The following is a 25,735-nucleotide window of genomic DNA, read 5'->3' as shown; positions in this document are numbered from 1 at the left end:
CCCGGTCGATCGCTGTAATTAACACCAGGGGGGTTGACTCAGCCTGTCATCTTTTGAGGTCGGCAAATTGAGTACCAGTTCACTGGTAATTCCCTGTGTGTCGCAAGAGGCGACTAACAGGGTTGGTGGCAGGAAGGGCATCCGGCCATAAAACATTGCTTCAAAAAGGGGACCAAGGTGCCCCAAAAAGGCCAACCCCTGCTCTGCGGGGAAAAATGGCCTCTAAACGTAGTTCTTGTGAAGTGGAAAGGCCTGCTCCTTTTTATTTTAATTTTTGCAAATTACTACCTTCGGTGCACCTTCCCTGTGGGTTTTTTATTTTCTCTTTCAGATGTAAATATGTTATGCTGCTCGCATCATCATCCACCTCTTTCACTAGATATCTGTGATCGCCGAAGGGTAAACCTCCCCCGGTACTCCCAATCCAATAATGGCCATATTCTTTTTGGGCTGCTATATGACCTTGATCTTCAACATTTAGGGATAGAGTGTAGATTAAGAAAATGTGTCCCCATGTACATTCTATCCATAAAACTAAACATCATGAAAATCGGAGGAAAATTATTCAAGTTATGATCAAAAACGTGTTTTTTGTTTATTAGATCACGATCTGAAAAAAATAGGTTAAGGACCAACAATAATGAAGTATCAGGTGCACAACTTCAGTGCAGGTACACTATTACGATGCAAGAACATATTGGAAGACCAAGTGATCTTTGGGATTTCTCGTTGGCAAATTGACGATGACAAAAAGAACGCGTTTTTTTTTTGAGACTGCTATTTGACCTTGACCTTTATCTCAGATGGGTATGGTGTAAATTACGCGTAAATGCTCCTCATGCTAGGTCATCTGGAGAGGCCAATTTAGTTCTGATCAAACAAACCTTAGTTGAGTCAAGGTGAAAATGTTTAAATGTCCATAATTGGGTCATGACATTAAAATGAGGTCAATATTAAAAACAAATATGTCAACAATTGGAGGGAAGTTGTATTTTCAATAAAATAAAATAAATTACCTTTAACTCAAAGGGGTATGATGTAAATTAAGCATAAATGTACCTTGCTCTCGACTATCTAGAGAGGAAAATTTCGATCTGACCGGACAAAACTTAGTCGAGTTATGGTGAAAGAGTCTATAATTGTCATGACCTTAAAATTAGGTCAGGGTCAAAAAGTTTTGTCAACCCCGCGTACTTTGGATTCCCCTCGTTGATGCAAAATTTTATTCCGAAAGCCCCAGGCAGCTCCGAATAGGGGGAATCTTAAAAATCTACCAAGCTTGAGGTTCAAGGTCCCATCCAGGACCTTCATACCTTGTCAGGATAAGCAAATCCTGGCCTTCAAAGTGACCTTTGAAATGGTCAAAGAGCAATGGCGGCCACAGCACATTGACTCGGATGATCTTTAAACTGTTTGTCCAAAATTGTGTCTCCCCCATTTCCAAACATATTTGTCTGGGTAACAAACATTGATTATTGTGCACAATAGAAAGGCCTAGAAATTGTAAGTAATCATAATGCTGTTATACTTTCGCCTCTGTCGGTTTATTTTGTCCCAAACAGATTCTGACACGGAAACTTCTTCTCAGCCTACTGTGATCCTGGGTGAGCATTTGCGCACCGTGCAGCGCAACATCATGACTCAACTGCACGCATACTGGGTGCCCCAGCTACTGCTTCACATTTGTTCAGAGATGCCAAAGATTCCTCTTCAACCTCGCAACCCTTCTGAGCCTCTTAACCCGTGTATAGAAACTGCATCACAGTTCCCTTATCATGGCATCAAGATCCAGGTTGGGGTGCACGACATTCACTGCAGTTGTCAAAAGCCCGGTGGGTTAAGTCCCCTTGATGTCTCACCTGTGGAAGATCGGCAGGAATGTTCAAAACCTGCAACAGAGAGAGATTTGGATCACCAGAGGGATACTGAAATGAAGAAACTAATTGGACACCTCGACATTGGCAAGAGAAAGAAGAATGTGGACAGTCATGGAGTTAGCACAAATGGGGCTGAAGAAGAAGAAACTGTTGTTGTCAAGGTGAATCATAAGGATACAATAAATTCAAGCCCCTTGTCATTTCTCTCCAAAAAATAGTGACCAACTGCTAAGTGCATTTCCCCATTTGTGGAACAAAGTATTTCCGGTCACAGGGACTGCATATAATTAAATTTGCAAAAATATGGTTGGGGTTTGGAACAATTCTGTAACAAATAGGGGCAATACTCCTGGGCGCTCACCTGGTCGAATAAAGCAGTCTACCATAGCGAATAAAGGTATTTCAAACAGTATCACGGTATTTTAAACCAATTTCAATGGTTGCTAGGAGACAGTGCAGCATGTAGTATCATACCAACGTAATCACAAAACTTAAAACAAACAAACAAAAAAAAACTATTTTGGGGTTTTTTCAGGCCTATTCCCAGCCCCCCTCCCCTCCCGTTGACCCCTCAGACTCAGATTTTTCTAATGCTGTGAACAAACTTTGATACATCATGGGTGATGAAGGTTGTGATCAAGTTTCATCAAACTCGAGTATGTAGTTTTGGAGAAGAGAGCAAATACCTACTTTGGGGGATCAAACCTGGACCCACTTTGACCCCACGTAGACCACCTTAGACCCTGATTTACGTAATGCCAGGAACAAGCTTTGGTACATACCAATACAAATATATCAATATAATCAGGATAGCTTAAAGTGTGTTTGAGGTGTCTGGCCTGGGTTTGAAGCTCGACCCTGCTATAAACTGGTATTTCACAAGCGCAATGATGTATTAATGTGAGAACCATCCATTGGAAGGAAGTAAAGCTGCAGGACTTGCCTAACGGCACTTCTTGTTGGTGGGTATTCAAGATCACACTGTGTCTTTCGCGACGAGGAGGCGATTTATCACTGGCAACAACAACAACAACATGCATTTTAAGGCCATTTTCCCTGCTAGAGCGGGGGTTAGCCTTGCGGTCCCCATGACGATCTTCTCCATTTTGCCCTATTTTCTGCATCTCCCCTTGTTAACCCCCTTGCCCGCATTTCTTCTTCCACCATCTTTAGCCAAGTCTTTCTCGGTCTTCCCCGTCCTCTACTTCCTTCTACGTTCATTTCCATCACTCTTCTCAACCAGTCACTTTCATCCTTCCTCAACACATGACCAAACCATCTCAACCTGTTTCTCTTCACAGCATCCATCACAGGCAATATTCCCATCATCTTTCGCAATTCATCATTTGTCTTCCTCTCTCTCTCAACGATACTCCGCACATCCACCGAACCATTCGCATTTCCACCCTTTCCAGCCTTCGTTGCTGGCACTCTGAACAAATTCCGACTACGTTCATTGGAATGGCAGGCCTGGCCATCCGGTTCGTGAAAGACTTGGGCCAGAAATGTTCTTTGGCTGACTCCATAATGTGGGGATAAATGGGAGCAGCAGTAGTAGTAGTAGTAGTAGTAGTAGTAGTCGTAGTAGTAGTAGTAGTAGTAGTAGTAGTAGTAGTAGTAGAGGAAGTAGTACAGGAAGTAGAAGAAGTAGTCGAACTAGTAGAAGTAGATAATATTGTTTTATTGCTGCTGTGAATCTCTGCAGGAAACATTATTTCCCATGATTCGACTGCAATCAGAGATCACACTCAGTAAATCAGAAGCTGAGATTGTGTTTGTCATGCCGACTGAAGTAGACATGGCATTGGTTGCAGACAGCCTTGCAGGATCTCCTTTCCATTGCTTCTTGAAGAACAATGGTTTGGACAAGCAGGCTGCAAACCTTGACCTTTGGCAAGAATGTGAAACCTTTTGCCGACTGGCTACCACGGTGAGCATATTAGTAATGTTTACTGTTGCATTTACTGTTGTCTCTTGCATATGAGTGAGTATAGTCTGCACATTGATGTGTGTTTACTTCCATGATGATCATACTTTCTCTTTTTCTCCTCAACTTAATTGTTAGGTTAAGTATCTCACGCGATGAAGCGGATTGTGAGGGCCTTTCACTCACTCACCGCAGGCAGGTTGGTGGACTTTCTGTCTTTTACCACCTCCTCTCTGGCCTAGCTCCCCCAGCTCCCCCAAATATTCCTGCAGGACGTGCAAGATTTGCCAGTAACCCTTTTCTGGTGAAACTGCCAAAATCAAGACTCTCTGCTCACCTTCACTCTTTCATTCCTCTTTTCTCCTGCCTCTGGAACAAACTCCCCCACTCCCTTCAATCCCACTCCTCCCTTCAATCCCACTCCTCCCTCCAGGTCTTTAAAACAGCTGTTCACCACCATCTCTTATCTTCCGCCATCCAAAACCTTGATCTTTTCTACCCCCGTTAATTCACCCCAAATCCACCTCTTTCAATCTCCGATTTCATTGCTGAAATTCCTTGTAGTGTCCTTTTTTTTTAATACCGTGTACCCCCCCCCCCCCAGCCCTCTCCCTTCCACAGATCTCCCGATGTCCCTGTTCTCTACTGTTGTGCTTGTGTGCTTCCCTCTCTCTCCCCCTCTTGTCTTCTGCTCCCTTTATTATGTTTTATGTGTCCGGTTATGCTTTTTTGCGTTTAATGGGTTAGGTCTTACACGAGCCTCGACTTTGTATATATTGTTACGGATCTCTCCGTCAGCCTTTTTCCCCTTAAGAAGGGGGGATTAATCCCCTTGTGTATGACTGACCGACGTGAGTCCTGAAGTTGCCCAAGCTTCCTCCGGAGAGGCAGGTGAGCAACCTCGTTCGCGACCGCGGACAAGATGTTAATTGCCGAGCGGATTAGCAGCCACGGCACGAACCATTAGCAAGTAACTGACCCGATTCTTAAACGTTGGCCAAATCGTGCCACAGGTGTTCAATGTGGAAACCTCAAAGACGAACGGATGTGAAGAAGAAGAAGGCAAAAGTAGGAAGAACAAATATGATTTATTACTACTATTATGTACACAATGAAAAGTAACCAAGGAGAAGGAAAGATAAGAAAATAAATACAGAAGGATGGAAGGACCAGAAGACACAGTGCAATATTAACTTACCTAAACAGTCTTACTTATACCCCAGGACAACATAAAAGACGGACGACAATCAGACTTACACGGGTGGAATGATGATCAGGATGAATGGCATGAATGGCTGGAAGGAGAGGAAGGTTCAGTTGGAGCAGGAGAATGGTCGGGCCGGGAGTGAGCAGCCGCCGCCCCTCCACAGGCGTGTTCGCACGGCGGCGTCGCTTTGTAGCCGCGGCCGAAAACCGCTTTCGACGCTCAAAGCTGCTGTGGTCAAAACTGCCGTTGGTTCAGCTCCGGTTTGTTCAAACCTGCGGTTTGCTCAAAGCTGCGGTAAACTCCTTTTGATGAACTTCTCCCTTCTCTCGGTGGACTCTTTTTGTGCATCTCTCTCCCTCAATCATCTCGGTGGGGGCGTCGCGTGACGGGTTATATATGCCACACCCTAAAATCTTTGCGAACCTCCCCGATCGTTCTTTCTCCACCCTCTCAAGCCAAACCCCTCGTGCTTGATTGGTCGGCAAGGGCTGGCTCACTCCTCCTTCCGATGACGAGGGCGGAGACACGCCTTTCTTCTCCGAACCGACCGCGTGTTCAATGGAGGGCGAATGCAGTTGGCAATTGCGGACAAATGGGGAATTGAAAGGGGATCTATCTTATTTGAATTCGGTGCAATGTAGAGTCAACTAATGGGAAACACAGCCTTAAACTAATACACATAATAAAGAAATAACTATTTAGAAGGGTATATGGTGGCCTGCGTGTATGCGATGGATTAACTAAGAGGACGACCTTTGACCTTTACACACAAAACGGAGATATTTACAAAGAATTCATTACACTACTCAGGGTGATATTTACAACAAGATTCTCAAATCCACAACAATATAAATTTTAAAAAGTGAGAGATCCCTCATTTTCCTTCAATAATGTTTCGAACTGCCTGCTGGCAATGTGGAAAAGTTAGATGAAATGTATCAGGGGCGTTTCAAAAGTGACCAGAACTGTTGAGTGTCCTCTTAACTAACCATTTTGACACACACACATACACACGCAGACCTTGAGGCCACCCATTGTGAAGCAATGTTAGTGGTGTCTGAGGGTGAAATGCCCCTGGACAAAATGACATGGATGTCCAGGTTGCTGCATAGGCACTGTCACAGACTGTGCCTTTTGAGGTCTCCTTTGTGGCAAAACGACCTGTGACAGGAGGCAGGGGTAGTTGCCCTTTCTACTTCTCTGGTTGGCTGTGCATGCATTTTGGCAATGGTGCTGTCCCACAGTTCTTCCAATTACGTCAGTGCATTATTGCAATCATTCCTGTGAAAGCTCATGCCATCTATCTTTGATCCCAATGACCTGTAAACCAGATGCAATGCCATCTTGCCATCTCTTATTTGAGCCACAGCTGGGCCTCTTCTTCTCAAGTTCTCCAAACAACAGCTGTTTCGGCATACAATCTGAGCCCATGCGGCCTAGGTGTCCAAGCCAACAAACACAGCGTGCCATAACATTGTCAGGTGTTGACTTTTTAAAAATTCCAGAGGTAGCAGTTAGTTGGTTAGAAGAGATATGTTCTGTCCATTGTTGGTAGGTACTTGGTCACTGAGGATGGTCCTAATGCAGCGACTATTGAAAGAGTTCAGGTGCCTGCTCTGATTTGATGGTCCATGTCTCGGGCCCGAAAGCAGAACTGCGAAGACTGCTGCACGTTCCGTCACACAAACACGTGGGTCTCATCAAAAAAAATTGAAGACAGATATGCACACAAATCGGGCTAAAGCAGACAAATGGAGTGAACGCCATGATTTTTCTTGGGCAAACCACGTTTCAAAGTTGGCGTCCAAAGCTAGTCGCCGACTGGACATCTTCCATCGTACAAAAGACCTTGCTATTTGCCTGGCACCTCACACCTTGCTATTTGCCTGGCACCTCACACCTTGCTATTTGCCTGGCACCTCACACCTTGCTATTTGCCTGGCACCTCACACCTTGCTATTTGTCTGGCACCTCACACCTTGCTATTTGCCTGGCACCTCACACCTTGCTATTTGTCTGGCACCTCACACCTTGCTATTTGCCTGGCACCTCACACCTTGCTATTTGCCTGGCACCTCACACCTTGCTATTTGCCTGGCACCTCACACCTTGCTATTTGCCTGGCACCTCACACCTTGCTATTTGCCTGGCACCTCACACCTTGCTATTTGTCTGGCACCTCACACCTTGCTATTTGCCTGGCACCTCACATCTTGCTATTTGCCTGGCACCTCACACTTTGCTATTTGCCTGGCACCTCACACCTTGCTATTTGCCTGGCACCTCACACCTTGCTATTTGCCTGGCACCTCACATCTTGCTATTTGTCTGGCACCTCACACCTTGCTGTTTGCCTGGCACCTCACACCTTGCTGTTTGCCTGGCACCTCACACCTTGCTATTTGCCTGGCACCTCACACCTTGCTATTTGCCTGGCACCTCACACCTTGCTATTTGTCTGGCACCTCACACCTTGCTATTTGCCTGGCACCTCACTCCTTGCTATTTGCCTGGCACCTCACACCTTGCTATTTGTCTGGCACCTCACACCTTGCTATTTGCCTGGCACCTCACACCTTGCTATTTGTCTGGCACCTCACACCTTGCTATTTGCCCGGCACCTCACACCTTGCTGTTTGTCTGGCACCTCACACCTTGCTATTTGCCCGGCACCTCACACCTTGCTATTTGCCTGGCACCTCACATCTTGCTATTTGCCTGGCACCTCACACTTTGCTATTTGCCTGGCACCTCACACCTTGCTATTTGCCTGGCACCTCACACCTTGCTATTTGTCTGGCACCTCACACCTTGCTGTTTGCCTGGCACCTCACACCTTGCTATTTGTCTGGCACCTCACACCTTGCTGTTTGCCTGGCACCTCACACCTTGCTGTTTGCCTGGCACCTCACACCTTGCTGTTTGCCTGGCACCTCACACCTTGCTATTTGCCTGGCACCTCACACCTTGCTATTTGCCTGGCACCTCACACCTTGCTATTTGTCTGGCACCTCACACCTTGCTATTTGTCTGGCACCTCACACCTTGCTATTTGCCTGGCACCTCACACCTTGCTATTTGTCTGGCACCTCACACCTTGCTATTTGCCTGGCACCTCACACCTTGCTATTTGTCTGGCACCTCACACCTTGCTATTTGCCCGGCACCTCACACCTTGCTGTTTGTCTGGCACCTCACACCTTGCTGTTTGCCTGGCACCTCACACCTTTCCATGCTCTTTTGTCGGGTTGCCGTCGAAGAAACAAACATCCCTCACTGGCTTTGCTCGTGGGGAAGGTGACTGACACCTGCCAGGACTAAAAACAACACCTGACAAAGGGCGGATGAGCCCCCTTTGGGAGCCAATGGCCATTCAGTTCGGCGATGGTGTCTCCTCAAAAACACCCAATGGGGGTAGCAAAATTGATTTTTCCACCTGCCCTCGTTATCACCTCCTGCACAGTGGTCCTGTGAAGAGGTTTCCTTGTTTCAGGACTCGGTGAAGGTTTTGCCAGTTTTTCCTCTTCTTCCTTTTCTCTGTCGCCCTTTACATTTAGTGGCTCGCGTCTTTGTTCAGGGCGAATTTTAATTTTAAAAAATGAATCTCTCGTGACGAAGCTGAGGCTATGGGCCTATCACTTTCCCATTGAAGACAAGATGGTGGTCTCTCTGTCTTCTACCGCCTCCTTTCTGGTCTTGCACCCTCTGCTCTTTTCGTGCTCTGACCCTCCCCCCCTTCTCTCCCCAACTTTCTGCAGGCCGCACGTGATCCACCATCAACCCCCCTTCTGGTGAACCTTCGAAAATCCAGACTCGCATTTGTTCCTCTTTTTTCCCCACTTTTGGAACCAACCAACTTCCACATCATCTTCAATCTCAGTCCTTCCTTCAGGTCTTCATGGCAGCTGTTCATCACAATCTCAGATCATCCCCCATCCATAAGCATGACCTTTTCTACCACTGTTCACCGCCCACCACCAAGCCCTCCTCTTCCAAATTTCCAGATTTTCCCTTGCATGAGTTTGATTGTGTGTCCATCTCATCCGCCCCATGCATTCCCCCCTACTCCTCATTCTTTTTACACCCCTTAGTTGGCCAAGGCTGATGCCATCCAATGTTTGGAGGAGCATTTATTTGGGTTGCAGTAATTAATAATGATTGAAAAGAGGAAAATGAGACCTTGTAGCAAGTGGCCATTGAAAACTTGCATCTCTTACATTATATCGTTTTGCAATCTCTTCCCATTATACTTGAATACATCTCTTCCTGTTTGTTCATCTGCTTGGAAGTAGCAATACAACATTGGCCACATCATCAACATTGCCCATGGCTAACTGGGCTATGGTATTGCAGTCGAGGAGTAATACGGGTTTGGATTATATTGCGTCATCTGATGGCACCTCTCAGTGCATCCATCGTGTGTCCCCCTGTGGAAAATGAGCAAACCTCCCAGGTGGTTAAAGGTGACCCTGCACACCGTAAAACAAGGAACATATGTTTGTTGCAGAATTTTGGATCGTGGAATGTAAGATCATTGGTGGAAAATTAAGGTCACATGACTTAGCCATTGGAGAGCTGAATAAGCAGCAAATTAAAGTTGCTACTTTCCAGGAGACCCCAAGGGTTTAGTGAAGCCATATATGAAGTCGGAAATAGTACTGTGCAGGCCACTGGCCAAAAGAAACACCACAGGAAGGTCAGCTTGGAGAGAGAGGAAGTGTGTGGCCATTGCGTGTGGTTCTTACAGATGCAGCTGCTTGGAAGGCAAAGGGGGTTGGGGGGGACATCGGAGGGCATGGGTTTTCAGATTGATCGGGGTGATGCCGACACATCCTGTCCTGCTTTGACCCAACCTTCGCCGCTCGCAGAACTGATAACGATTATTTATTTGACAATCTACAGCAAGCACTGTCTGAGATGCCATCAGATGAGCCATATGTAATGCTGGGCGACTTTAATGCTGTTGTTGCTTCAGGGAGTTATATGAAGAATCAGCAGTGCGAACGCGTTTGAGGTCCCCATGGTTGCGGTGACATTGACGATGCAGGAGAGGAGTTTCTGAACTTCCCATCTTTGAATGAAGCTCCTTTCTGTGACACGTGGTTACAGAAGAACATACAGAAGAACATCCATAAACACACTTGGCAGCACCAAAAATAACAGAAAAAAATAACATTGTGTTGACTTTGCCATTGCACGTCATTAGGACCACAGGAGGTGCCTGGATGCCACCGTCATCGAGTCCAGGCCATCGATTGATCTGTATCAAGCTGAATATGACAAGAAGGAAGCTCTGTAATGGAAGCTGAGATTGAGCCTCGGCAAGGTCTGTTGTTTCCGAGTTGTCTGGTCTGAGTAAGAGTGAGATTGGAGAGAACCCTCTCAGAGGTCATTTCCAGGAACTTTTGAGTTCTAAAGCCAAGGAATCATGGAAGGAGGATGATAGAAGAGAAACTGTCAGAGTTATGATTAGCGCTGATAGAAGCAGTCGAGCTGGCACTCGGCACTGAGGAACGCAAGTACCTAGAATGGTTCCTGTGGAATGCATGCTCTCTCTCAAGACCCTTTTCCAAAAGAGAAGCCGACTATACTCGAGATTATTGAACAGTGGACATGAGAGTGACTGACAGAAGTTTGGCAAAGCTCATAAAGAAGCACAGCAAGCAGTGAGTGAAATCAAGAACTCCTGGTTTGGGAACAAGGCAGAAGATGCTCAGCAAGGCAGGTTTGGTGGGGGTGCGGGGGGGGGGGCAGAGAAAGTCTGCATTAGAGATATGCAGTGTGGCCGAAGAGGGTTATTACTATCACGGTTAGATGAGGATCACAACCCATGCACTACAGTTGATGTGTAACACCAGTGGTGGAGAAGACACTTCACTAAAGTTCTAAACATGCAGAGTCAATCCAATATGGAAGAATCAGAGAGAGTCTGTCAAAGACCTGCTCAACTGCAAAAATGGCTGAACTGCCCACGAGGCTGACGAGGGCAAAGTTGAAAAGGGCTATGGGCAAGCTCAAGAATGGCAAGGCTGGAGGTGCCTCTGACATTTTTCCAAAAATGGTCAGAGCAGGTTGTTGGGGAGATTAGTTTATTGAGTTACTGCTACATATTGTTCACACCATATGGAAGGAAGGATTGGGGTCTATCTCAGATAAGTTGGCGTTGGGGTCTATCTTGGAAGTTGGGGTCTATCTCAGATACCAGCAGGACTGGAAGCTTTTTATAAGATAGAGCAGAAATGCTGATCAGAAGTTACTGACCCATTGCGAGTTTGCCACTAACGCTGCGCTTCTAGTAACAATAAGATGTGGAGCAGAGAAGGCCACGACAGAGTATATACTGGTAGTGGGTGACTTTAGACTTCCTGTTGGTATTCTAAAGAGCAAACTCATGCCAACTGGTAAGAGAGGTTACAGCAGAACAGAAGGTTCCCCCGTGTGTGTGGACAATAAGGTGATTGAATCAGTCAACTATTTCCCATACTTAGGGTCAGTTATATCTTCATCTGGGATAATGGACTCCAACTTAGTGACAAATTGCACAGGCCTCTAAGGCTTTTGCTGCTCTGAGGAAGCCTGTCTTCTTGGGCTGGAACTTGAGCATTGACACAAAGTGGATGGTACGCCAAGCATATGTGCTTTCAATACTCATCTTTCGATCTGAGTGCTGAGTACCATTGAATAAACCATTAAGGAAGCTGAATTATTTCCAACAATAGATGTACGAGATTCGTCTTGGGTATCGCAAACAAGCAACAATGATTGCAGTGCATAACATCGGAACGTATCGGGCAACGATGGGCGACCCCGAAACAGGAGCCATAAAGATTATGAAGTGTCATGTAGAATTGTTAGGCCATATTGCAAGGATGCCTGACCCCAACCAAAACCCACACACAGAAGGAGGTGGAGGGATGTGATCCGGAGGGATCCAAAGGAGATAATGGCATAGTAATATTGTTTTACATTGGTTTTGTTGAGGTTTGTCTTGAGGGATTGTTGAAGCAGCAAGTGTACAGGCCAATGTTTTTTGCAGAGTGACCAGTGGGGCGATGCAGTTATGTACCGCAAGCACTTGGCATCGCGGATCCACATGTGCCTCGAGTCCCCTGGCCTCATGGAGCAGCCCCATTGTGCGGGCCTCAAGTGTCATCGTGCGAGGCGTGCAACAGTGCCTCGAATGCGTGCAACTCAGCACGGGATTAGTCAGGTATGCCTACATGCAGTTTAACTCACTGTGCAGTGCATAAAAGTTTTTTTTTTTACATCGTCCAGTACTTTTGTGTGTGATACTTTTATGGCACCGAAGAAATGAAATGATTTTTCTTCCATACAACATCTATCACTAATGGGTTTTCTTTTTCTAACGAATTGTAAATATTTGTGCAGACTAATGAAGGGTTATTTGTGTTGGGTTTAGTATTTTGGAGCAAGGAAAGTCTCGAATCTGTATTTGACAGTCTTTACTTGCCTCTGCTACCAAAGGTGGGCGGAGGTTATGTTTTCACCCCTGTCTGTCTGTCTCTTGTTTGTCTGTTTGTTTGTCTGTGAGCAGGATGTCTTAAAAAGTTGTGGACGGTTTCAGACGAAACTTGATGGAGATGTTGGGTGTGTGAGATGGACGAATTGATTCGACTCTGATGAACATCTGAAGCCGGATCTGGATACGAAAATTGTTTGTTTCCTCAGTGATTCTTCACCCATGAGATGGGACCAAAAACGATATATTAGCATGATATCTCAAAATATCAAAACGTCTCTTTCACGAGTTTCTCCATCTTCTCCATAATGTTCTCCATCTTGTATACAAAAAAAAAAAAAAAATTATGGACGGATTATGACAAATCTAGAGGTGGGTAGTTGCCAAGAACAAGGCGATTAGATTTTGGTTAAGGTCAGGATGCATATCCGGCCTATCAGTGAGATACAAAACGTAAACTGTTCGGTCCGGTGGAGGTACAGTATGTGCTCTACAGAGTGCCATTCAAGTTCTTCATGAGATTTCCAAAGATAGACGTCAGGTGTGTAGTCCTGCTTAACATCTCCACTTTTCATTTGCAGGCTCTGCAAGCAGCCTACAAGATGTTTCTCAATGAAGAAAAGAAAAAATTTCTGAACACTGTTGTAAGTTATTTATGTACCTTGCTTGTAAAATATTCACGACTTGTTCCCTGCCAATAATGTTCTCCACCAATATTCCACTCTCTGCCAATAATGTTCTCCCCCAATATTCCACTCTTTGCCAATAATGTTCTCCCCCAATATTCCACTCTCTGCCAATAATGTTCTCCACCAATATTCCACTCTCTGCCAATAATGTTCTCCCCCAATATTCCACTCTCTGTCAATAATGTTCTCCACCAATATTCCACTCTCTGCCAATAATGTTCTCCCCCAATATTCCACTCTCTGCCAATAATGTTCTCCACCAATATTCCACTCTCTGCCAATAATGTTCTCCACCAATATTCCACTCTCTGCCAATAATGTTCTCCACCAATATTCCACTCTCTGCCAATAATGTTCTCCACCAATATTCCACTCTCTGCCAATAATGTTCTCCACCAATATTCCACTCTCTGCCAATAATGTTCTCCACCAATATTCCACTCTCTGCCAATAATGTTCTCCACCAATATTCCACTCTGTCAATAATGTTCTCCACCAATATTCCACTCTCTGCCAATAATGTTCTCCACCAATATTCCACTCTCTGCCAATAATGTTCTCCCCCAATATTCCACTCTCTGCCAATAATGTTCTCCACCAATATTCCACTCTCTGCCAATAATGTTCTCCATCAATATTCCACTCTGCCAATAATGTTCTCCACAAATATTCCACTCTCTGCCAATAATGTTCTCCACCAATATTCCACTCTCTGCCAATAATGTTCTCCACCAATATTCCACTCTCTGCCAATAATGTTCTCCCCCAATATTGCACTCTCTGCCAATAATGTTCTCCACCAATATTCCACTCTCTGCCAATAATGTTCTCCCCCAATATTCCACTCTCTGCCAATAATGTTCTCCCCCAATATTCCACTCTCTGCCAATAATGTTCTCCCCCAATATTCCACTCTCTGTCAATAATGTTCTCCACCAATATTCCACTCTCTGCCAATAATGTTCTCCACCAATATTCCACTCTCTGCCAATAATGTTCTCCCCCAATATTCCACTCTCTGCCAATAATGTTCTCCACCAATATTCCACTCTCTGCCAATAATGTTCTCCCCCAATATTCCACTCTCTGCCAATAATGTTCTCCACCAATATTCCACTCTCTGCCAATAATTTTCTCCACCAATATTCCACTCTCTGCCAATAATGTTCTCCCCCAATATTCCACTCTCTGCCAATAATGTTCTCCACCAATATTCCACTCTCTGCCAATAATTTTCTCCCCCAATATTCCACTCTCTACCAATAATGTTCTCCCCCAATATTCCACTCTCTGCCAATAATGTTCTCCACCAATATTCCACTCTCTGCCAATAATTTTCTCCCCCAATATTCCACTCTCTGCCAATAATGTTCTCCACCAATATTCCACTCTGTCAATAATGTTCTCCACCAATATTCCACTCTCTGCCAATAATGTTCTCCACCAATATTCCACTCTCTGCCAATAATGTTCTCCACCAATATTCCACTCTCTGCCAATAATGTTCTCCACCAATATTCCACTCTTTGCCAATAATGTTCTCCACCAATATTCCACTCTCTGCCAATAATGTTCTCCACCAATATTCCACTCTGCCAATAATGTTCTCCACCAATATTCCACTCTGTCAATAATGTTCTCCACCAATATTCCACTCTCTGCCAATAATGTTCTCCACCAATATTCCACTCTCTGCCAATAATGTTCTCCACCAATATTCCACTCTCTGCCAATAATGTTCTCCACCAATATTCCACTCTTTGCCAATAATGTTCTCCACCAATATTCCACTCTCTGCCAATAATGTTCTCCACCAATATTCCACTCTGCCAATAATGTTCTCCACCAATATTCCACTCTCTGCCAATAATGTTCTCCCCCAATATTCCACTCTCTGCCAATAATGTTCTCCACCAATATTCCACTCTGCCAATAATGTTCTCCACCAATATTCCACTCTGCCAATAATGTTCTCCCCCAATATTCCACTCTCTGCCAATAATGTTCTCCACCAATATTCCACTCTCTGCCAATTATGTTCTCCACCAATATTCCACTCTCCCAATAATGTTCTCCACCAATATTCCACTCTCTGCCAATAATGCACATGGTCTCCTCGACCTTGCCGCATCAAGTGCATCTGATGTTTATTTCTAACACGTTCAAGCAATGTGTTATTGATGGCATTTTTCTTCCACCTTTCAGGTAAAAACTAGTGTTAACTAAGGCAATGTCTCAGAATGAAAACGACCATAGTGGTGAGGATGGGGGACCACTATTTCAAGCTTTGATGGTGTCAAATCCAGCAGATAGCAGCACGATTAAGTGTTTGGGTTCTTAGCTTTTGAAAACCAAGTACGTCTCAGAAAAATACAGAAGAGTAATAATCAAACATGTGGAACATGTCTTTCAATCCTGACAAATCTCACACTCTTACTATGTCTCTCCGAAAAAATCGACTGGACAACCCTCCCATCTACTTTCTCAACAATCCTCTCCAAGAAGTTCTGTCGCTCAAGCTTTTGGGTCTCACCATCTGCCATGATCTTTCTTGGGAAAACCACATTTCCAAGCTGGCCTCCAAAGCCAGTCGCCGACTGGGCATCCTCCGTCGTGCGAAGTCCTTCCTAGGCACACCTGAGCTCCTCACCACATACAAGGCTTTCATCCGCAGCTCAATGGAATACTGTTCTCCCCTATGGGCTGGTGCTCCTGCCTCACACCTGGCTCGGCTTCACGCTGTTGAATCCAAAGCTTTCAGAATCATTGGAATCTCCCGCGATGAAGCTATCTCTGAGGGCCTTTCACTCACTCACCGCAGGCAGGTAGGTGGTCTTTCTGTCTTCTACCGACTCCTCTCCGGCCTTGCTCCTCCAGCTCTCTCTGTGCTCTGTCCCCCAAATATTCCTACAGGTCGCACAAGATCTGCCAGCCACCCTCTGATGGTTAAACTGCCGAAATCTCGGCTCTCTGCTCACCTTCACTCTTTCATTCCTCTTTTCTCCCGCCTCTGGAACAAACTCCCACACTCACTTCAATCACACTCCTCCCTCCAGGTCTTCAAAACAGCTGTTCACCACCATCTCTTATCTTCCCCCATCCAAAACCTTGATCTTTTCTACCCCCACTAATTCACCCCAGATCCACCTTGTTTGAAATTCCAACTTCTTTCCTGGAAGTCTTGGCAGTGTCCATATGTTTTATACCTCTCCCACCCCCCCCCCCCCCCTTCCCATGCCTCCGCCCCAAAGCCCTCTCCCTCCCACAGTTCTCTCGATGTCTCCATGTCTCTCGGTCCCTGCTCTCAAATGTTGTGTTTGTGTCCTTCCCCCTCTCTCCCCATCTTGTCTACCGCTCCCGATGTTATTTGTTTTGTGTGTCTGTTTGTCTTTCTGTGTGATTAATGTTCGCTCTTTCACGAGCCTCGATCTTGTATACAAAAATAAAAATAAAAAAAAATAAAAAAAATCGAATAAACACTCAGTACCTGGAAAGGCACTCGCAAATCGCATAGTCTTGCCTCGTGCGTTCATTCTGACCAACAATACCATCCTTAGCTGAACACGATACTATTCTTTCCCCTGCTATTATGGCCCATATACCCCTATTATCCATGCACACTATTATGTCACATAGTTTATTGGCATTGATTATGTACCTCATAAATTTTATTATCCACTTACATCAGATCATAGATCAGATATATGAAGTTTCAGATTTTTCGGACAACAATTTCAATTCAACCCATAATGGCTGGAATACCACTTCACCGATGACATCATTGTTATCACCTTATATACCCCATGGAGAGTTGATGACATATGCGAACTTTCAATTTTTTTCGTTGAGCGGTTTTGGAGAAAATCAGTCCAATTATTTCCACTAATTCAACATGGCTGCCATACCATGTGACCTATGACTTCAGAGTTAGCAATAAAATATTCTCCATGGAGAGTCCCTCTTTGTTTAAAGGGGAACCCGAATGCAATTTTCTTTTTCTGAAAACCATTGAAAATCATTAATCACGGTCTAATTTGAAGGGAATTTTTTTTGCCAATCACAAAGTGTAGAAAAAGCCCGAGAGTGTCGATTTTTTATTTCACCAGTGATGTCACACTATGAACTCACATTGATCCAAATGGCGGCTTTACATAGAGAACAGTGTATTTCGAGCTCAGTTTCCGATACTGATTCCACTGCCATGAGCAACTCTGAAGGTTTTCAGTATGTTGAAACTGATCAGTGGGATTTTGAAGAAACTATTTATTTGAGACAAAATAATTGATGGAAACGCTTTCGATGGAATTGTGGAGCCATGTTGTTTCGAGCTTTGTGCGAGCGATTCAGACAAAGATGGTGTTCGTGAAAATGGTGGTGTTAGTAGTGCAAATAAAAACGCCGGTCACATGTTCACAGCAGATTGGGAGGTTTTGTTTTTCCGTTCAATTGATGGCTTATCAGAAATTTTGTATTCATTTATGAATCAGTTATATTACTCAGTTTGTATTCATTTATATCAGGAGCGGGGAGGGAGGGGGTAGTGGCGAGGCAGGCCAACACAGGTTGTTGTGATCCGCAGAAGTAGATGATGTGTAAAATTATTTAAAATATTACATTTTTATTCCTTCAGGTCCCTGTGGTCAATCGTAGGACAATAAAGTGGGCCCATTGCTCAGGGACTACTGCACTTCACCAAGCTAAACTGGCCTTGCTATTGACTGAACTCGCAGCCCACCCAAAGGAAGATCATCATCGAGTCGGATGTGAAGACTTGTTGCTCAATGCTTGGGAGGATTTGGGCAACGGGGGCTCCATCGTCTACCCACAAGAACCCACGATTCACTTTTACGGTCAGAAGCCTTCACACTCTTCATTCATTTTTCAAAAGTAGGAAATATCTGATCTTGGGCAAACAGTGTGGATTGAGATCAAGGAAAGCAGAAGCAGTAAAGTTATCCTGCATTGTTGTTTCTGACTGCCATTACATTGAGTAAATTGCATGAGGAAGAAAGTTAGAAGGAAAGACATTGCCATTATTATGTGGAAGACTTTAACCTGTTAGGCATATACAATATTATAAATAGTATTAGTATTAGTAATAGTAAATAGTATTAGTATTAGTAGGAGTAATAGTAAATAGTATTAGGCAATAGTAGTTGCCAATATTATAAATAAACAAAGGAAAAAACATGAAGGAAAGATGAAAATACTCGTATTTAGTGGAGTTTTAAATGTATTTAGTTTATAATTTATCTAAATTTAGTTTTACTTAGGCAATTAAGACCGAAAAATAGGGCGTATCGTTCATTTTTTCAGGAAAGCACCAAATTTGGCACAGATGTAGTATGGACCTATACAATTGTTTTCCTGAGGGGCGCCCAAAAATTCAGAACCCCTGGTGGCCGCCATATTGAATTTCAACATGACCGCCCTCTGTGACCTATTTCCCTCAATAACTTCTATACTATGAGCGATAACACCACAGTTCCAGTGTCTTACCCCATGTTTTCATGGTCTCTGAATCCAATGGGATCAATTGCATAAATATTGGCATCCATCATCTTTAATTTCAAGATGGCCGCCATGGTGTTTCCATTTTCCTTGAATCTCTCATAGTATTTTCGGTAAAATTTCAATTCCAAGTGATATACATTGTTTTATTGGTCTCTGATAACAATGGAATGGTATTAATTAATCAAAGTTACACACAGTTGCAGTTTTAACTTAAAATATTGTGGGCACTTGAAAGGTGGAGGCTCTCGCACAGACGCGTAGTACTACAAGCACTGTCCATCGCAGTCACACAGTGATGTGCAGGGCAGATTTGCCCTGGAGCATTTACAGTTGCCTTTACAGGCCGACTTACAATGGCAGCTTGTAAGCTCTGAACATGCCTCCTGTGTCAGTGGTATTGTGGTCCAAATTGGTGTCCAAGAAGTCCCTGTTTTCATCCAGCCCCAATCAGCTGGTGATGGAAGTTCTGGGTAGGGCACAAGTGCCTGACTCCATACGTGTCCAGCCTGAAAACATGCACGTTTTAGGTGTTGTTCGAAGGTGTCTGCTGTTGGGGGAATGTGATCAATTGTTCTTGCCTTCTTCATGATCAAGTGTCGGCGCATGTCATTCACTGTCTTTATCTCGGTAGTCCGGTCATAGAGGATGGCAACATATCTTTCTATGCTCTGTAGTTCCATAGTAATAGCGTCCACAGATGGCCTATAAGCGAGAGCATGAAAGGTCTGCGTGATGCTGGGGTATGCCTCCCAAGCCTTCCAAGCTGTCTTTTTCCCAATTTGGGCAAAAAATGACACTGTGTCGCAGCCAGTGAAGGCATGAAATAATGGCAAAGACTCGGACTTCCTGCGGCCAAGGCTGGTGGCAATTTTATGGATGGCAAGGCTGCGGTAGCTTTTACCAGTGCCAATGGCAATCCAGAGTTCCTCCACACCGTGTGACTGGTAGGTAAAGTAGTGTGCTATTGCCAAGACCACAATACAAGACCAAGACCACCCATAGTATAGAAGTTATTGAAGGAAATAGGTCACAGAGGGCGGTCATGTTGAAATTCAATATGGTGGCCACCAGGGGTTCTGAATTTTTGGGCGCCCCTCAGAAAAACAATTGTTTCAGGAAAACAAAACAAAACAAATAGGTCCATACTACATCTGTGCCAAATTTGGTGCTTTCCTGAAAAAATGAACGATGCTTCCTCTTAACTGCTCTGCTATTTAAAATTTAGCTGTGCTATAAATGCTACTTCACTCAGATTTTTTTTTTACAGCACGTCTACTTCTGTGTGTGCTTGTGTCGCTATTTTTCTCAGAGATGGTTCAACGGATCTTCGTCAAACTTTCAGAGGTTCATCAGTGAGTGCCTGGGAGTGTTTTAGGCAAAAAAAAAAATTTTTTTTGAAATAATTAAAAGTTCGTTTTTTTGGATAAAAAAAAAATCGCACTATAGTGCCTAAACCTTTTTGATTAATGACAGTTATAATTATATACAAGTTCACATTCACGTAAATAAATACAAAACAATTTGCAAACATTTGAACACAAATAAATCGAACTATCCCGGAAGTGTACAAAGTTGGTAGTAAGGCTTCTTCTTCTTCCTGAAAGTCATCATACTTAACTCAGAAACGTGATGAACGGCACATTCACCAGCAGATATTCAACAAAAAGGTGAAATGATGGATTGACATTTGTGATGGATTCTGATTTGGATGTAATTGCTTTTCCATTATATTTGCCCTCATTTCAAATATGTTAATGTTTCTTTTTTGCTTGAGCAACGCCGGGTACTCCAGCTATAAACGCTTTTATACTTTCCTCGGGGTACACATACAAATACAACTTTGTCTGGGGGGGTAACATAGGCTATGTGGCCGCGGCCTCATGCGGGGGGGTGGGGGACTGGAAGAGGAGCGTAAATTCTCCATGTAAATGTGTATTGTGTAGCACCACCTGGTGTTAGTGGCAGAGGGTATTACGATTTCCTTATATTACCTGGGCAACACTAAGGTTAGAGGGTATTACAATTTCCTTTTTCACCTGGGAAACACTGAGGTTAAAACACTCTTTGCATGGGTAAATTTTTTCGCCTTCTCATCCCCCCTCCCCCAAAACGGAGGGGCCTGTCAAAGCCACCCCCTCCCCCCCCCAATAGATGTATATGTAGTATATCTTTCCCCTCCCTCACCCCTCACCTCTCGCACCCTCCCCCTTCCACTCCCCCCACTCCCTTTCTCACCCCTCCCTCTCCTGCTTCCTCCCTCCCCCTACCCCTCTTCCCCACCCAGCAACGCCGGGTACTCCTGCTAGTACCTAATAATGCAATTGTTAGGTTCGCAGTGGCTGATGATTCAACCATTTCAGAGTTGAGCTGGGAGAGCATTTTTGAGAGAGATAGGAATCACAATATAGTCAGGACGAAGTCATCCTAAGGATTTTATAACTGTAAGGCAAGGTTGTTAGATTTCAGGAAGTCAGATTTGAAAGGTATGAGAAAGAACCTTAATAACATTGATTTGTATTTTGCAATTTCAGGATAGGGTAATAGAGATGTGGAAGACAATTAAGGATATTATCATGTACGAAAATATAACTTGATATGACATAATAGGCTTAAAAGCCTGAATGTGCACAAAGCTGACACACCCAGCTGAACACATTCCATCACTGCATGACTTGAATGAGCGAGACGTGACGCACGGAACCAGCATTTCACGTGCACCCCATGCAGAGGCAAATGTTAATTGGTTTTGTGACCTTCAAAGTTCATTTCGAGCCTTTTTTTTTTTTGGATACAGAATCGAGGCTCGTGAAAGAGCTAACATTTATCACACAAACAAATCAAACAGACAAACAAAATATATAAAAAGAGGGAGCGGTATACAAGATGGGGAGAGAAGGGGAAGCACACAAACACAACATTTGAGAGCAGGGACATCGGGAGATGTGTGGGAGGGAGAGGGCTTGGGGGGAGGAGGCGTGGGAAGGGGGGGGGGGGGTGGGAGAAGTATAAAACACAAGGACACCAAGGACTTCCAGGAAAGAAGTTGGTATTTCAAAAAAGTGGATTTGGGGTGAAATTAGCGGGGGAAAAGATCAAGGTTTTGGATGGGGGAAGATAAGAGATGGTGGTGAACAGCTGTTTTAAAGACCTGAAGGGAGGAGTCGGATTGAAGAGAGTGAGGGAGTTTGTTCCAGAGGTGGGAGAAAAGAGGAATGAAGGAGTGAAGGTGAGCAGAGAGTCTTGATTTTGGCAGTTTAACCATAAGAGGGTTGCAGGCAGATCTTGTGCGACCTGTAGGAATATTTGGGACAGAGCCCAGAGAGAGCTGGGGGGGGGGGGGGCAAGGCCAGAGAGGAGTCGGTAGAAGACGGAAAGACCACCAACCTGCCTGCGGTGAGTGAGTGAAAGGCCCTCGGGGTTAGCTTCATTGTGGGAGATTCCAATGATTCTGAACGCTTTGGTTTCAACAGCGTGAAGACGAGCTAGGTTTGAGGCAGGAGCACCAGCCCGGAGGGGAGAGCAGTATTCCATTGAGCTGTGGATGAAAGCCTTGTATGTGGTGAGGAGCTCAGGTGTGCCAAGGAAGGACTTCGCACGACGGAGGATGCCCAGTCAGCGACTGGCTTTGGAGGCCAGATTTGAAATGTGGTTTTCCCAGGAAAGATCATGGCAGATAGTGAGACCCAAAAGCTTGAGTGACAGAACTTCTTGGAGAGGATTATTCAGAAAGTGGATGGGAGGGTTGTCCAGTCGGTCTTTTCGGAGAGACATCGTAAGAGTGTGAGATTTGTCAGGATTGAAGGACATGTTCCACTTTTTTGCCCAGTCTGTGATTTTGTCCAGGTCTGCAGGGAGTGAGGAGGCTGCAGACTGCCGAACCGAGGGATGAGGAATGGAGCGACAGAGAGTAGAGTCATCAGCAAAGAGATAGAGAGGATTTCCAAGAGAGTCGGAGAGATCATGGATGAAGACCAGAAAAAGCACAGGGCCCAGAACACTGCCTTGGCGAACTCCAGCCTGAACAGGAAGAGGAGATGAGAGAAACCCATTCAGGGCCACACATTGACTATGACTAGAGAGGAAGTCCGCCAGCCATGCGTGGAGATTTCCATGGATACCAAAGGAGGAGAGTTTGGTGAGCAGAGTGGGGTGCCAGACCGTATCGAAGGCACGTGATATGTCAAGGGAGACAGCTCTAATTTCCTGTTTGGCATTGAGGACCTCCATCCATTTTTGAGACAGCAGAAGCAGCATGTCCAGAGTCGAGTGACCTGGTCTGAAACCAAATTGATGATCAGAGATCAAGCCATTGGAGAAGAGGAAAGAATTCATATCTGTAGCAATGATGGATTCCATGACTTTGCTGATAATTGGGAGAAGGCTGATTGGTCTGTAGTTGCTAGGATCTGTTTTTGCACCTTTTTTGTGCAAAGCTGTGATGTTGGCTGATTTCCAAGCAGATGGCAGATGATCTTGAGCAAAAGAGAGGGTGAAGAGAACAGAGAGAGGGAGTGAAAGAGTGGCAGAGCAGGATTTTAGGACCCGTGGGCTGATGTCGTCTGGTCCAGTTGCAGAATCAGAGTTGAGGGTTGACGAAAACTTCTCCACCTTGTCAGGAGAGAAGGACACAGAGTCCTGGAGCAGCTGGGTTCGACTGTAGTCCTTGAGCCAGACCAAAAGTAATGCTCCGGCGGGGGGAGTAATTCTCATTATGATTTTCCATTAGACCAATGTCTCAAGTGTCAGAAAAGGTGTGATGGACATCTGAGAACGGTAGCTTAGTGCCCGGATGGACGCCATCTTTGAAACCACCCAGCTCGAAAATGCCCATTTGGTGGGGTACATTGTTGCACGTGTATCTGGACTTCTATACTAGCTATCGATGTGCGGTTGACGACTAAATATACGTCCGATGTGTACCGTCTAAATAAAAAATAATATGAAGCATTTTGTTTTAGATTAATTATTATAAAAATCAATTATCGAAAAAAAATCATATATTTTTCAATATTTTATTATTAGACTTGTACTTTTTTTAGTGAAACAACACTGGTATGATTTTCCAAATTATGCATTGTGCTACACCGTTTATCTGTCTATAAAAATAACTCAAAAACTAAAACATATCATCCACCACGAGTTTACAACAAATAAATGTAAAGAGGCATAAAATGACTTAGGCCGCCGCTGGCATTATCTATTCTGACGATAACGCAAGTTAGGAATGTCGTACGGAGAGGATTTTAACACCATACGATATCTAATAAGCAGGCGGAAATTGTTACATAGGAAATCTGCACTTTGGTGGCCATCTTGGATTTCAAAATGGCCGCCAATTATATTAATTATTCATTACTCGAGTTTGGAAAGACGTATGGAGCTGATTTTAACACCATACGATGTATATTCCTAATAAGCAAGCGGAGGTATCATTGAACATGTCATGTTTTAGTCAAATAACACCGGTATGATCTTCCAAATTATACATTTTGCTAAACCGTTTATCTGTCTATAAAGATTTTCAGGCAATTTGGCCTGCATTATAATAGAGAACAACATATGCTATACAATATACAGTGCACACAAAGTTAATCATCAGAGTCGCCATCAGAGTCATTGGCATCCTGAGCCACGATAGCATCATCCTGCACCATGTTGGAGCATCCCTGCAGCTTACACACAACAGTGCACTTCAACCCATTCAGTATGCAGGAGCAATCTGACGATCGACACGTCCTTCTGCATGTGCATGAGATGAGATTCAAGACGACATCTGGAGCTGGTAGACCCGCCATCCATCGGATTGTGAGCGAACCGCCATCATCGAGTTCCCAACCATGTCCTGCTGATGGTGTTGGGACGTCTGGTAGGTTTTCAAGGCTGCGTCGCCAGATAGCCGCCTGATAGTTGGCCCTAAGCGTATGCTGCATCAAGGAGTCTTCACAAGGCGGCAATTGTCCAGATTCGATCTGGCCCTTCTTTGCACAGAACATGTGATAACGGAGCGAATTAACACCGACGATCTTCGTGTTCTTGGCGTACAGCTGACACGTGAAGGCCTGAATGCTATTGAAGACGTCTGTTGGTACATTCCACGAAGATCCCAGATCTGTGAATGCTTGAAGATACAGCTCATTCGCTTGCACAAGCTTCAAAGCCTTTATCTTTCCTTGGCTAGCCAGAGCACTCACAGTGTCACACCCGCTCCATGCATGAAGCCCTGGCAATGCACTGCAAACTCCAGACCCCAATACCGCAGCCAACTTTCCAACGTCGATCATTCTGACTCGAACCTTTGTTCCTCGTCTGATGAAGAGCTGACTATCGATGGTTCTGCTGAGATGAAGACTGATGATCAGAACATCGGTGTCATCTGCCACTAAGATGATCGTCTTGTAGTGGGTAGCGGCGTGCTTTGCGTGGAGAAACATACGCGTGTCTGCTTCCTCGTGGCTACATTCGAGTGCTTGCCTGTACAACTCGGGGCATTTTTCGTGGAGTTGCGTCATCTGTGCATAGTACACTGGTAGATATCTAGCATAGTTCACCTTGTTCATTGCGAAACACCAAGGGATCACTCTTCTGACACAAGCCAAGTGAAGCATCCAGTCGCCTTCTCTATCCGCACGAATCAACCCCAGCAGGGTCTCTACCATATCAATATACATCATCCAGAAGCGAGCCAGGTCTCCATGTTTGGTTCGCAGAAAATGTAGGTATTTCGCGAACATGTCAAAGCTCTGTACACATGAATCATCATCGAGAGCAGCAGCGAGAGTCTCGTGGCAAACATCCTCCTTGATGCTGCGAATTTTGAGGTCAGTGCTTCGAATCTGGGGTTCCTTGTCAGGATGATTGCTTTCTATCCACACCTGGAAGCCCTTCCAAATGATGCGCATTAGTGCCTCGTACATCAACTTGTGGAGTCGCACAGCACGGTTGTATTGCTTGCCTTCCAGAACCCTGTTGATGGAACCTTCAGCGATTACTCCTGACTCAACAGCTACATCCCGAAGGCCTGCATCTCCAAACATTTTCCCA

The 25,735-nt window shown here is 44.7% G+C and overlaps 1 protein-coding gene across 8 annotated transcripts in view; it reads left to right on the top strand.

Moving 5' to 3' along the window:
• The window catches only part of LOC137432745 (regulator of G-protein signaling protein-like), a 126,037-nt gene that overhangs the window by 40,586 nt on the left and 59,716 nt on the right, over positions 1-25,735 (top strand). For all 8 annotated transcript variants that reach the window (XR_013624353.1, XR_013624355.1, XR_013624354.1 and 5 more), the window contains 5 exons: positions 1,563-2,038; positions 3,583-3,807; positions 12,048-12,221; positions 13,073-13,135; positions 17,811-18,030. Coding sequence is in view for 5 of the 8 variants with exons in the window: in XM_078783564.1 (XP_078639690.1) it covers positions 1,563-2,038; positions 3,583-3,807; positions 12,048-12,221; positions 13,073-13,135; positions 17,811-18,030 (1,158 nt within the window). In the remaining 3 variants the exon portion in view is untranslated. The remainder of the gene's footprint in view (positions 1-1,562; positions 2,039-3,582; positions 3,808-12,047; positions 12,222-13,072; positions 13,136-17,810; positions 18,031-25,735) is intronic.

Source organism: Myxine glutinosa, chromosome 8, assembly GCF_964187855.1.
Source record: "Myxine glutinosa chromosome 8, kmMyxGlut1.1, whole genome shotgun sequence".
NCBI lineage: Eukaryota > Metazoa > Chordata > Myxini > Myxiniformes > Myxinidae > Myxine > Myxine glutinosa.
Note: the sequence above shows the minus strand (reverse complement) of the source record. Positions and strands in the feature narration are given on the sequence as shown.